Raw genomic sequence first — 15,140 nt, 5'->3', positions numbered from 1 at the left:
GGGAAATCTGTGTTTACAGCAATTAGAGGTTTAGAAAAGCCTTGGACTGACAGTGGGTAAAGCATTGAGCACACTTGGCACTTAGGAATTCTGTTGTCATCTGTGGCAAAGGAAAAGATCTTTTTGCCCTTTATTGTTTTCAGCAATTTGTGAAATCATACAACCAGAATGGTACAGATATATAGACCTCCAGAGTGGGGGCAGCGTGATGTACATAGCCCTGGTTGGCAAAGACTCTGGTTATTATTATTACCTTAAAAAAAAAAAAAAAAATCTCCTTTGTACTCTGTCAGTTCACTTTCAGGCAGTTTTGAGGAATTTTGTTCGCTTATTTTCCTCTTAGCGATAGCATACTTCAGAAATCTCCATGGCAAGTTCCAGGCATTCACCAGTCTCGTGGCAGGACTCAAAAAGGCTGCAATCAATGTCACAGTCACAGTTGCAATCGTTGTTGGCGTGGTCTTCGTTGGAGGTCTGGTAGTATCTATTGGATGGACAACAGGTATCTGTCAGCCAATGTTCACAGGTATCAGGCAGCATTATAAGAAAGTCCCAAAATTGGCAGAACAAGCAGGCCAGGATAAGTGTTGCGCATTCATCTAAGAAAAAGGAAAAGCAGCGAGACATAAGAAAAAGGGCATGCTTGATTACCCAGGTTTGGGCTAGTGTGACTACACAGAAATGAGATGCAAGGCAGCACACAGGGCAGCCTAAAAATACATTGATGGTAACTACTTCCATAGAGTAAAATGAAAATATTTAATTTCTATATTCTTTGTACTGGAAAAACAATGGCAGCTTGAAAATAATTTGAATGAAAATATTCCGTGGCAATGAAGTTCAGAGGAACAAGTAGAATCATAGTACTCTGAATCAACTTTGTGGTTAGACTCTATGATCTTGGAGGTCTTTTCCAACCTAAATGATTCTATGATTCCATACTCTTGAAGTATTTGGGCTATAACTTTCAGCACAGGAGTGAACCTCTCTCAGCAGGGATGCTCTGCTGGGGGCTTCGCAGTCTTGCAGGAGTTTGGAAGTGCTGCTGCTCTGTGATGCCGCTTGGGCTACTTGACCAACACATGTAACACCGGAGTTTATGTTCTTTTTCTAAGAAGTTGCAATTAAAGACAAAAATCATCAGGCTGCTCCTGTTATTTCCAGGAAGACCAAAAGAAAAATCAACAAAATAAACCCCAAAAATCTCTCAGGGGCGTTTTTGCCTGCATATGAAAGAACTCAGAACTGAATCCTTCTTATTGAAATAATTTTATTCTGGGCTGTCAGTCTGTTATAGGCTGATTCAATCCTTGCTGGAAGTCAGTGTCCAAGCACCCAAAGCTTTTGTAGAGAGTGGATCAGGCCCTCAGACTCCCCAGGTCTAGTTCTTACTTTGTATATGGTCAGTCTGGATGCATGGGATAGTTCACCCCTGGTCTATGGTTTGAATTTGGCATCTGGGTAATCTTCTGAGGTGATCTTATGAACAAAGCCAAATTCACACATGAGGGAAAAAAAAAAAGAGTACAGACTCATCGTCTGCTTATAGTTTTATTTCTGTAAGTATTCTGTTTCAGTAAAAATGCTTAAGGGCAGCTAGACTGCCTAACCAAAGATAGGGAGCAACAGCAAGTCTGGACAACAGCATTTACGGAGGGCAGTGAGATGATTGATTCTCAACCCAGGGTTCTTACCCTTCTCCACTAAAATGGGTTTCTCACATTTTCATTCACAAACTTGTCAATTTTTGAAAGGTGACAAAAGTTTAGAAAATAATATCAGCTAGGACATGCGTCTAAAACCAGTGAGTATTACTGAAATCTTGGCCACGGCAACGAAAACTTTGTGTTATACTTGTTCCCCTCAAAAATCAACTAATTAACTACCCACGGTTCAAACTACAGCATCTGGGGAGGCTGCCTCCCAGCGCGGCAGGGCTCGGAGCAGGTGTGAGATTCTAACTGTGTGAATCCAGTTGGAGCGCAAAGACCCAGACCTTTCAATTTTATTTTTTTTTTCCCTCCTTGTTTTTGGAAAGGAAAACTGCCTTCAACAATATGAATGCCTTTTCATTGGTTCTTTCAGGAAAGCATATGGTTATAACCACATTTCTTGCCCTAGGATGACTAACTGTGAACTCATTCAACTGCACTGGTTCTGTTGTGGCATTTTCTATCTCACGTAACATAAAGTTCACTGCCAGGAAGTTTCCAGAATTATGCTCTATTTTTTTTTTCCTTTTTAAGAAAGCTTTCTTGATGAAAAACAAAACTAAAAAATCATTCCAGCTTCTTTATAAAAAAAGGCAGCTAAAGCAGGTAGCAAAAATAAATAGCATGTGATTGAACTTCTTTCTAAGTAGCACATTATCACCAATGTTATCAATTTTAATACTTATTTAAACATGTCAAAATCTATTTAAGTTCAGACAAGCACAACTAACTTATAAGTCAGTTCTGTAGAATAAGAATGACTAGATTTCAGTGATACTTAGTAAATTCATGCTTATATTTTTTCTAACTAAATGAACTGAAATAATTACAAAATTGAAACATTTTATAAGGTGACACTGCTGCATTTAATTGTATGAAATTTACAGTGTAGAAAATGTAATCATTTTATCCAGTAGTCCATGGTGTAATTAAGGCTATTCTTTTAAGATATCTTATGTTTATGAAATTTCCTTGCTATATATAGATATGAGAGATGAAATCCCAATTTATATATGAATTAAGGATCTTTCGAATTTTTTCCTCTCCAAAGATGTGTTTTCTAGTAACAGTTTTTTTCCTGAATGTGTTAACCATAATGGTGCTTATGTAATATGGAGCAAATAGATATGATTCTTAGTGCTTCATCCAGGGAAGAAAGCACACAAAAAGCACAAGATTTTAATAATAAAGTAATGTTTTAGCACAGAGTCTGTGATGTGCAGTAAAGATGCTTTTAAATTCCCATCAGAGCACACACCATGAACTGTGATAATGGATGTAACACATTTCAAAAAATCTGCATGTATGAGGCTTTTTTGTCCTGTTTTAAGTGGGGTAATGTATATAAATAATAGATATTAGCAATTAAACATCCATTCCTATGCATTCATTTATAGATTTGAAAATAAATTAGCCACAAACTGCATAGAAGAAGATGCAATCTCCTGTTTTCTCTTCTGTTTTCCCTGCTGTTTGCAAAACGGCATTACTGCATTTATCTCAGTGAGAACAACGACCTCAGCTCTCGTTCTCTACATTAGTAGATTAGTTACCACAAAATAAGAACTTCTAATAATTTTGCTAGCCTGCCTTATCTCTAAGGTTTCCTGCTCTTGTTTGGAGGCTGTCAGCTCACCCTCTGCTCTCGCAGATGATGCCCGCAACAAACCTGGTCCAAAGCTCGCGCCAGCCACAATGGCCACCCTTGGCGACACCTGTGAGCTTTGGATCTGCTCCTCTCTGAGCTCTGGGAACAAAATAACCATGTATTTCCTCAGCTATTGCTCTGCCTTCAGAGGTTCTCCATGCACCAGTGAACAGGATTTGGCCTCGTGTGTGGAATAAGCAGTAACTTGTCAGAGTAGAGTGAACAGAGTATGCAGTGACAACCACAAATCTGGCTTCCTTTGGTTTCCTTGGCTTCCATCCAGCCCTTAACATTATTAATTGAGCACAGATTGGTTTTTTTGTTAATTTCCTTCACTTTTAGCTTTTTTAAGGAGTATGAAATCTGTTATTTGCATCACATGGTACACACCTGTGTGCCAGTAATGGTTGAGAGGCCAGATCAGATAGTCAGCAAACTCAGAAAATAGTGAGTGTCTGGACGAGAAGACTAGTCCCCTAAATGAAATAAATACCTCAGATCCTTCATTGAAATTAAATGTATTCTAACAGATGTATCAGAGACATGCCTCTGTTACAGGGTCAGTGATACAATAGAGATGGTAACGGTTCCTGAAGAACATGGTGGTTTATTGTGTTGATCTATCTCTAAAAATTCTTAATTTAGGAACTGTGAAATTATACACATGGTAGATCCCAGCTTCACTGGATATAACACATTAATCCGTTATTGTAAGAGGCACGCATAAGAAACTTCAAAAATGCTTCACAGAAGCCCCTTTTTTTCACATCCACTGGAATAAGCAGGAACAGCTGTTTCTCAGCATCGTTTCACTAAAATCAGGGGTATTATATTAATTAGATTAGCAGGAGTCATGCCCTTTGGTCTGTAATAAGTATTCACAACCCATTCTGTTCCTTAAATCTTGGTTATACTCTTGCCTCTGAAGCTCTTACAAAAACAATACAGGTATGCAGCTCTTTAGCTTGTGCTTTTACACAATAAAAAGCTTCATCTCCCTTTTGGAAAAGGTAGGACAACTCTGATTATTAGCCCCAGAGCAAGTTACGTTTTAGCAATGTTTATTTATGAACATGCATTTGAACTATTGGGCTTCTGCTGCAATTTTGGTTTGTAACTACCTTTCATAGCACTTTTTTTTTTTTTTTCAAATATGCTTTTTCAAAACTCAGAGCATACTGAACTAACCAAGAGTCGTATACACTTGTATCCACCTGGCCCAGTCATCAGAGACAGTTTTCTGCAGAAGCAGGGCAGAGTATGAAGAGAGCTCCTCATTCTCACCCATGTGAGTTTTGCAGTGTAGTCAGCCGAGGAAGGGTTTGGTGATGGGTCAGCAGAATGACAGAGTTGGATGTAGTGGTCCATACAAGAACTGCAAGTCCACATAAGTAATAAACTGACCACCAAACATGGCATCTGTTCAGCAACTAGAGTAGCTGCTGCAGTACCAATGGCAAAATCAGCAGCCTCTGTTACTGGGAGAAATGTGTCCTTGTGAGATATTCTCTTTGTCTGATACCAACACTAGTGTCTTGAGCAAAGACATATTACAAAAGTATAAATGATCTGTTGTACAATAGGCTCTAAGCTCCTCTTCTATGACTTTAATATCACTGTCAATTTAAGGTCATCTTCTACAGATTCTCATCTATCACAAAAAAAGTCTGCTGGGAAACTTAATGTTGCTTTTGGCTATGTGCTTGAATCTCCTGTTCAGCATGTAAGCATTTATTTCAAGTTAGATACACATAGTGCTCTTGGAATGGACATTATTTAGAAATCAGCTTAAATGAGATCTGTTTTATAAAACATACCGTCACTGTCTCTCTGATGTACTGATGCGTCATCTTCAATGTAAGTGAATTCTCTGCATTTCTCCAGGGAAGCAATGGATGATGTGCTCGCATCTGACAATTTCTTCTCATTTTTGGTACCCTTTGATGGAGCATCTGTGATGCTGAATTCTGCGACAGAACTCATAACAATATCTTTCATAGGCTTTTCATCTGTATGTTTTTCATTTGTAAGCTGGTTATCTGGTGGGATTAGGAAAAAAAAAAAAAGACTTGTTTGCAACACTAAAAGATCTGAAAGAATAACATATGTAGAATTTTCAAGCCTACAGTTGTTTACTTCTAAGCCCTAACCCTACTTACCTAATTATTTCAGTCTCTTTCCACAAGTTTAATTATAGTTTAAGTATTTGTGAACTTGCGTTTTAAGGCTTAGCTCTTAAACCCAGTGGACTTAGAGGCTAAGTAATAATTCACTTCCACTGGGTAGGATCAGTTTAGGAGAGAGAACAGAATTATTGCCTCAGTTGACATCTATTTCGAGTGTGATATCCTAACTCCAATTTGTGATGTAAAAGAAGGCAAAACAATTATCTTGTTCTTTTTCAACAGCAGCTCTGTTTCCCTAAATTTACAGCCAACAGTGTGTGTGTAGGTGGTACCTAGATGCAGATGTGCCAGATCACCATGGCTTGTAGCACCATCTTGTAGCAAAGAAAGCCATATGGTCTCTGTTTAACATCCAGATTCATTATTTCATAACTGCATCCACACTTGTGGTGTTGGCCTGGAAGTCAACTAGAAGATGGGATACTTCACATGCTGTCAGTGTGCCAGAGAGGCAGCTCAAAAACCAGAAAGAGAGCTTAATTTTAAGCCTCAACTAGGGGAAAGGTTAAGAAGAGTTCTGAGCTCAATTTATTCTCAAAGAACTTCTCAGGCACAGATAAACATGGGTTGATATATAGTTCCACTTACTCTCCAAAGTGATCAAGAGGCCAAGAAAGACAGTCATTCTCTCTGTGGCTGGGATGATAAAACCTTGTCAGTTCTTATCTACAGCTGATTAACTCCTGCACCTCACATCAAGCACAGTCTCACTTTTTATCTTACTTAAATCTTGTGATATGCTTGCTGTTGAGCTATATACAGAAAATCAATCTTTACAAACACCTCAGTTTTGCAAACATTACTTTCTGAGAGGAACAGTCAGTGCTCTAAAGCAGTTAGTCTGTGCTCTGCTGCAAGGAGCCAGAAGAGAGACTTGCATATCTCTTGTTTTTCAGGTGCCTTTGACCCTTGACATATATTAAAGAAAAGCCAAGAAAAGGTTGATAGTGAAACCTTGGTGAGACTGCAGTTTTGTCCCTTAGTAACCTTGCAACCAAAAGGAAGAAGTGTGAATGGGATGGGTGGATTGCAAGGTAAGTGAAAGACCACTGGGACCATTCGGCTTGAAGTGGGAGGAAGCAAGAATTTGAGGTCTCACTAGTGTCAGTGAAGACCACCAAGGTGGCAATGGGTCTGGAGCACCTGATATATAATATAAGGAGAGGCTGAAGGAGCTAGGCTTGGTTGGCCTGGAGAAGGCAAAGAATGATGCTAGATACTGTTTTCCACTTCATAACCAGGGTAATGAAGAAGTCAGACCCCCCAGCTCCTCCTTAGAAGTACACAGAGGTGAAAGGATATGAAGCCATTGTCACAAGCTGCAGCAAGGTCAATTGGGATTGCATATTGGACATATTCTTCATCATGGAAGGTCTAAAGCACCAGGGCAGCCCCTGGTGAGGCTGGGGAGGTGTGGAGAGCTTAGCTGGACACAGACCCCAGCAATCAGCTCTCACTGCAGGGTTAGCCCAAGTTTGTGGTAAAGGCAACTTCTGTAAGTCCCTTCTAAGCTTAACTTTTCTATGATTTCTATGACTCTACTTACAGAATGAGTGAGCAATTCATTGAAATTTTTACTCAAAGTCAGATTTCATGCCATTTTATACCATTTTCATGTGATAAAAATGTAGAAGCAGAAAAGCTGGGTAGAGGTTAGCAGAGTAAAACCTTGGGAGAGGATAAGAAGAAATACTAAGCTATCATAGAATCATAGAATGTCCTGAGTTGGAAGGGACTCACAAGGATCGTTGAGTCCAACTCCTGTCCCTGCATATGACAACCTCAAAATTCACACCATGTGTCTGAGGGCGTTATCCAGTCTCTTCTTGAACACTGTCAGGCTTGGGGCCGTGACACCTCCCTGGGGAGCCTGTTCCAGTGTCCAGCACCCTCTGGGTGAAGAACCTTTTCCTCATGTCCAACCTAAACCTCCCCTGGCACATCTTCGTGCCATTCCCTTGGGTTCTGTCATTGGTTGCCAGAGAGAAGAGTTCAGTGCCTGCCCCTGCTCCTCCCCTTGTGAGGAAGCTGTAGACCGCGATGGGATCTCCTCTCAGTCTCCTCTTCTCCAAGCTGAACAAACCAAGTGACTTTAGCCACTCCTCATACAGCTTCCCCTCTAAACCTTTCAACATTTCATCTTAATTTCAACTTTAAATCACTGCTTTAAAAATGTGTGTTGTCAGATGTATTGGCTTGATTTTTGAGCTTATAATAATGAAAAAGTCTACCATGAAGGGAGTGAGGATTTTCCCTGTCCTGGAGACTTTACAGGTTGGCCTTAGGCAGCAAGAGAGCAGTGGGATAGAGAAAAGTGGAAGGAAGGAGACAGTAAGACAGCAGTAAGCACAGAAAGGAGTTTCAGAAACCTATAACTGTCAGGTTCTATGAGCGTTAGGAGGAAGAAAAGCCACAGGCGAGACTTGGGAGGGGCAGGAGAGGTGGTGGCTCCTCCGGATGTGAACCAGCAGTGCAAAGCACAGTGGTGCTTGACTGCACGTTGTACACTTGGTCATGAGAAACCAGCATCCTGGGCAAAGCATGTCTGATTTTGCCCATCTGTGATAATTTGTTTATGGTTTTCTCCACATAGTAAGTACATATAGCTTCCCACCCCCCCGCTCTGACCCCTTGACCAGCCTCTTGATTCCAAAGTATGAAAATTCATTCATTTTGGATGCACTTACACCTACAGTAACCACTGTTTTCCAGTGTTCATAAATCAATGACATACCACAATTTTTCCTGCACTTCCATTCAATAACATGCTGTCTCCAGGAAAGGTTGTGCTAGTTGAAGTAGCAGAGCTCTGGAGGAACCAATGTCTCTTTTATGCATTGGATTTATTGGATAATAATTGATTCATGAGTCCAAAAGACACATGCCCCGCCTGTTATTCAGGTGCCAATCTTACAAATGGATCTTGTTTGTCTAGGCTGAGAACTACACACAGGCTGAGCAGTTGAATACACATGGGTCATACGGAAAGGTCTAGACAAGAATGACGATTTCTATCTTTTTCTACTCTCAAAATTGGTGCAAAAGTCTAAACTGGGTGTATTTTAAATCTCAATATATCTGTTGAGTTCCCCATTTCTGCAACAATACAATGGCCCACAGAATGCATTTAAGCATTCAGCAAACACAACTGAAAAAAATCAGACAAAAGTAATCAGTAAATGCCAGACTAACATTTACTGTATCCACCGACTTTTCCTATTCATGCTTCGAGTCAATTTTTATTCTTGAAGTGCTGTTGAAGAGAAATCAAAACCAGAAATAGGAAGGCATAGACATAACCTGAATTTTTCAATACTGCACCATCAAACAAAAGGGTAACAAAAGCTGTCATTCAAGGACTCTTCTGTTTGTTAAAGCATACTACATTTTTGAAAATACAGTACATTTTAGTGTCAGACTCTTAGTTTGAAAAGCTCCCTTTAAGTAATGTTATACTTGTCTTGTGCAGCTAGATCAAGTCTTCATGCAATCACTGTAACAAGCAACTTGCTATGACAAGTGAGATCCTTGCTTCCACAAAACAGTGCGATAGAGGCTAAAGCAGTGTACAATTATAGGTCTCCATTTCATTTTAATGCAATTACCTTCAGTTCAGCTGTGGCTCTATCTACGTTATGCTTTTTATCAATTTAATGTTTGCACAAAGTGTCTAAAGAAATATAATAAAGATTATGCTAGACCAGCATTAAAAAAAAAAGTGGTTTTTTTTCCTTTATAGTTTGTTGCTGCATGGAACAGTAGTAGGGCGAGAGTTTGGAACAAATAAGTGGACCCAAATAAGCTTTAAAAATGTATTATGTACAAATGATATTATTTATGATTACTGTTAAATGAGAATGTAAAAATAAAATACAATTAAAGGAGGGCAGGAGGATCAAGTTTGTTAGTTTTTAAGAGCCTGTATTCAGCTTCAGATATTCACAAATGTCTATGTTTTTAATGTGTAGAAATCATCCACTGAAGTAAATTAAAAGGGAAAATAGTAAGTATATCATGATGAAGGAAGCTCGGATTAACCAGTGTTGACTGTTAGGCAAAGGTAAACTCCCACAATGTGCCATTTTTAAACAGTACCCTGTAGAAGCAACTTTCTTCCTCATACGGGCAAGCTGGGGCTTGCCTTGGCTGTTGCAGTGGAAGACTGGGATCATTCACCTATGTTTGTATTAAAGATAGAAGTAGTCTCAATAATTACATGAAATTTCTAGTCTTTCTAAAGTTAGGTGATTCAGGCGGCTGACTATAGTGTCTAAATTCAAGAAAGCACAAAGTAAATCACTTACTTTCCACTGATGCCAGCCCCAGATCCCTCTGGATAATAGCGAGGAGCAGCAATACCGAGACTGACATTTACAGTAGGTTCCCTGACCTCTTTTTCTCTTCATTGGCCTAGGCACAAACCAGGGTCTTGCAGCCTTGGAGAATGGGAATCTGAAGTTTCCTATCATGCTTTTGAAATCAGCTTTTATATAACAGGATATAAGGGCCCTAAGTCTGCTTTTGGCAAGGGACAGGGGAGATGAGAGGTGCTCTGTTCTGCTGTATGGGGGCTGCAGCAAAATGGGTAATGACAAAGAGCTCTTTGGAGCAACAGGTTAGGGAGAGTTGCCACTCAAAGAGGAGAACTGATCTATCACCCTATGTAGGGCTCATATGCGTCCTACAAGCAAAGGACAAGGGAGCCTGCGGCTCTACTCGCTGGTGGCATTTGTTCCAAATCCATCCTGGCAGTGGCCCTTTGCCTCAGATCCCTGTGGCAAAGACTCCATAGGGTTAATGGTGAACTGTGTGGAAACCTCTAGCAGTTTAGGATGTGTAACTTTTCAATTTCACCATGAGGCATCTTTGTGTATCAGTGCAGTGAGAGAACCAAAGGAACTCCTGGCTGATTGTCTTGCCATTCATTATCCCATGCACTGCTGTCACTCCCTATTTAATATATCACATACTCATCACTGAAAGGGCTGTGTGCCACGTGCATTCAGTCCTGAGATGAAGCAGGCAGAGCTACATCAGAACTGATGTATGATAACTTCTAAGCATAAAGGCTTGAAATGAACTCGCTTGGTTTGAAAAGACTCATAGTAAAATGAAACCCAAGTCCCAGGTTTCGATGGCCATGTTTGAAAAATGAAAAAGAAAAAGTAAAAAGAAAAACAGAAGACTATCTCTTGCCAGTCTAAAGGACATAATTTGTTTGCCATCAGCAATGGGAGGGGATGCCAGGGCTATCTCTGCATGGTGTGACACATGTATGGGGCCAGCAGCTTACCTGGATGATCCTCACTGCTCAGCGTCACCTTGGGGAGCGCTGAGAGGGGCAGGGAGCTGGTGCAGCTGTCTTGGTGGAAAAAACAAAACAACCTTGCAGAGGGACACTATAAATAAATGTGGCTTGGCCCGTGTATATCCCCCAACCACCTGGTGACAGTCATTGTCGTCAGGAGCTGTTGTTTTGGGGGCAAATAGAAACAGGTGTGATACCTTGCAAGGGGAGGTTACATGGGATGGTGCACAGTTTCTGTTACTCCCTGTCTCATTTCTGGAAAGGAAGCCACAAGAAAAATTTGCTAAGAGAGAAAATTTCTTCTGGGAAGAGGATCACTGGCAAACACTGAAGTTCCTGTTTCAGGTACGTGCAGAAAATTTGGGAGCTGGGAGGTCTGTGGGAAATGTGGGGCACCATCCATGTCCAAACACCCCAGAAACCTTAGATGAGGTTCCCAAACCATTAGCAAAGGAGGAGAGAGGGAATTGCACCCCCAAGCTCCAAGTTCTATGGCTTAGCCTTCTTTACGGACAAGATGCCCAAGGTACTTGTGCTGGCGAGCCCAGGTCCCCGCGTGGGTGCTGAGCTCTTCCCCCAGAGCCTGGCCACCCATTCCCTGCAGAGGACTTGGAGGCTTAAATCTCCCTTCTCTCTCACAGGGTCAGGGAGGAAAAGTAGGAGGTGGGGGTGTGGTACTGTCCCTACAGTGAGCGCAGCAGATGAAGAAAACTCCAGGGGAACTGCTCTCATCAACGTAGCAGAGGCCAGAGAGAGAATGGGTGTCACAGTCAACTGAAAGCAACCTGCTCGAGACTCATATATCATGGGTGCTTTCATAGTTTCATGCCCATTACATTTTGCTGAGCTCAGGTGTGAGGATACGGGGGATTTAGAGACTGTTTATTTTTGTCATATGGAAACAGGAAATAGTACACAAGGCCATAAATATATTTTGGACTTCATATGACATCATGAACCTGTGCAAGGCTTATTTTCTGATTTATGATGATGGACTGGTAATTCACAGGAGATTTGGGTTTACTTTTTTTTGCTGTTGCAGTAACAAAGCTAATGGTGCGATCCCTGGAGGGGGTATTTTATCAATAGTGAATTTTTAACCTCATTGCACACATTTTAACTTCATGAATTAGTGACCCAGCTGACTGTAAAGCCTTCTATAGGCTTATTATAAATCTATCACAGGACTGGCAAAAAAATTTGGCCTGGATCCTAAACTTTGACAGGCATGTGTTGATGGACTGCATAGCAAGCACTTCCACTAATATTTCTCACTAATTATACCATATATTTAAAAAAATGAATGAAGCCAATGTTTATATGCAGCTTTAACTGCTTTTGATATAAGAAAGCAACACAATCCCTAATAAATTTTCACCTTCAACATTTCTATTCATTATAATTTTTACCATGATGAATGAAGTTAGAACTGAAAGGGGGGGGTTCATCTTGAAATCTGTTCAGTGAATGACTGAATTTACTTCCCTTGCCCAACTTGCGTTGAGGAAGGAGGGAACAGATGGACACAGGAAGAAGAGGGAGGCGATTGCGGAATGAAGGAGTTGGGTGAGGAACAGATGGAGTTGGGGGAAAGCGAAGAGGAGAATCAGCAAGGATGGTAGGAAAGTTTTCCACTTGACCTTGAGTTGAAATGAAAATCTGCATAGACCATGGGGCAGCTAGATTTTGCTTTGTGATACATCCTTTTTTCTCTCTGTGGCACCAATGCCTAAAGTCTTGTGGGCCATCCCAGTAGTCCATTCCATCCCACGGTGCCTGCAGAACCAGAAACTAGATTTTTTTTGAGTGGCCAGCTGCTGCAAGAGGACGTCTACGCTGTCTTCAAGCCCCATAGGTAATTGCAGAGGAGAAATGAATGCAAACACAGTACCTAAAATGGGTTGGGATGTGGCAAGTCTCCCAGGCATCCCAGCCAACTCAGAAATTGGAGCTTATGATTTGGAAGAGGTGTCCTACGCCCTATTTGTTAGGATCCAATGGCCAAAATAATCAAAGTGATTTACGGTTTTACCTGCTTAAAGTAAGACATTCGAGATGGCCTGATTTTCAGAATATGCTGAGCATCTGCACTTTGAGGTGTATTGAATTATATAGCCCAAATCACTGGCAAGTCTTGGAAAATCTTGATTATATTCTTAATTCTATTAAATTGCCTGCATATAGTCCATTGGTTCTGGGTTTGCTAGCTGAAGAATGGAAGAGGTGAAAGTTAAATATTGGCCATGTGTGTCACTCCCTTTGAAGAAAATGGGAGCCATGTGCACTCACCTAACAGAAAAGTTTGGCCTCAACTATGATTTCACAGCTGGGCCTTGACTTCAGGAATGCCAAAGCACTAAATGACTCAATTGGAGTAACCTGATCAATGCTGTATTTTCACTGTGGATTTAAATTGCACACACAGCAAGAGCAGAGTTAGTTTTCTTCTCCCTCAAAATCACTTTTCTCTGCAGATTTGATAGCATAAATATGAAGTTTTGCTCTCATCACACAAATAAGCGAAATGGCAGAAAACGTATGTCAAATAAAATGCACAACATTAAGTCCTTTTTACTTTTTGGAGGCTGTTTAAGAAAATGGCTTCATTAATTTTGACTGAATAAAAGGTTCCTTTAAGGGATTTCAATAGATGACATGAAAAATGTTAATATGAATGATCAAGACAATGGAGGTTAAAACTGTTTTGAAAATATGTTTCTTTTATGGATCTCAGCTGTTGGAAGAGTTACAGAATAAATATAAGGTAGTGCTGACATTCAGTGCTGTTTCATCTTAGCAAAAGAGTTTTTAATAAAGAAAATTCTTTTCAAGGAACGCTTTCTGCAGCCGGTCTTCAAAAAGAGGTTTTCCCCCCTCCTAGTTTAATAAAATTAAAGTAATTTATGTCATATTGATATGTCGATATGTTTTTCAATAAACTTTTTCACAGAGATTTTTTAAAAATTCTCTTCACTTTAAAAATTATAATTATATGTCTTCCTCCCACTTTGAAAATGGCACAAGGTGCTCATTTGCAGAGCTCTACTGTTCAAATCTTCACTGAGAATAGAAATGTCATGACTCAGTTAACAATGCTTTATTATTCACATTGATCTTTTTTTACAGTGTTCTTTATCTCAAAAACATTGTAAATCAGATATCTTCCTCCCACTCTTTTGTTCATTTGCAAATTTTTATTATTCTGGTTTAAAAAAGCAATGGAGTGTCAAGAGTCAGTGTATATTGTTTATGTTCTTTTTTGCTTTAAAATTACTTTTAACTATAAAAAGTAAGATGTACAGCAGTGGAAAAAATGGATTTAAGGATGCTTAAAAAAGAATTGAAGGGATCAGTGTGATTTTTTATGTTGTTCACTTACACTTTAGAGTTGTAACAGACTTTGCAAGAAGGGGGACCAAACACTTTATGAAAAGGTTTTTATGTGCTAATTCAAATGTCTCTATTGCATCAGACATCATCATCCACATTAAACACCGGACATAATTCATGCTCTCAATGAACACAGCAGCAAAATTCACAACTGCTTTTCTAGCATATTCACCGAATGGTTTACAGGTGTCTGCCCACAGACCTGCACTCTCCATCGCTCTGTGTCAGAGCGTGGCACCAGGTCTCCAGGAGCCCTTGGCTGACGAGCACCAAGATAAATCACTACATTTTCACAGGAACTTTATAGCTTTGGTGTCAAGTCTAAACTGCAGCAGAAACATAACCTCGGCTGGTCAACAGGCAATGCAAACACCGAAACCCATGGGCCAGGGGTGCAGGATACAGTCGTGCATCCTCCGGCAGAGCCATGCCAGAGTCCCCAGGGCTTGTTACTAGATTGAATCTTCCAAATTCTCCTTCAGCCACTGTTTTGTTTCCTACCAAGTGGTTTTTTGGCTGTTGTGATGGTATGAAATGGCCTCCATGAAACAAATCCATGATAGTAATTGGGGTTAGTCCAGAGAGCAGCAGGATCTCTTGACATTTCACATACTGCTTGCTGACAGGTATTATTTTTTTCTTTTGCCTGTTTTGAATTAATTTTCTCCAGTTTATGATCAGCACATTCTGGCACCCTGTTGTTACTCCAGCAGCTCTTGAAAGAGATCATCCTCTCTGGGAGTCTCTGAGAAGGAGTGTCTATTTCTGAAGTCAAATTTAAGCCACAGATTGGAATTCTTGTTCTTTTAGGTGGTATGGCGGCTCTATCATATGACACAACCCTAACATCTTTTGTAAAGAAAAATAAAGTCTTCTTTTCCTATTCTTTTGTTTCT

At 40.2% G+C, this 15,140-nt stretch overlaps 1 protein-coding gene across 2 annotated transcripts in view; it reads right to left on the bottom strand.

The window, feature by feature from the left end:
- Window positions 1–339: 339 nt before the first annotated feature.
- MDFIC2 (MyoD family inhibitor domain containing 2) overlaps window positions 340–15,140 on the bottom strand; it is a 48,322-nt gene continuing 33,521 nt past the window's right edge. For both annotated transcript variants that reach the window (XM_065642919.1, XM_065642920.1), the window contains 3 exons: window positions 10,840–10,908; window positions 5,178–5,399; window positions 340–599 (listed from right to left, as the gene is read on the bottom strand). In XM_065642919.1, the coding sequence (XP_065498991.1) occupies window positions 340–599; window positions 5,178–5,399; window positions 10,840–10,908 (551 nt within the window). The remainder of the gene's footprint in view (window positions 600–5,177; window positions 5,400–10,839; window positions 10,909–15,140) is intronic.

The sequence above is a fragment of the Caloenas nicobarica genome, chromosome 11 (genome assembly GCF_036013445.1).
Source record: "Caloenas nicobarica isolate bCalNic1 chromosome 11, bCalNic1.hap1, whole genome shotgun sequence".
Taxonomy (NCBI): Eukaryota; Metazoa; Chordata; class Aves; order Columbiformes; family Columbidae; genus Caloenas; species Caloenas nicobarica.
The sequence above is the reverse complement of the archived record's forward strand: the minus strand, read 5'-3'. Positions and strand labels throughout refer to the sequence as shown.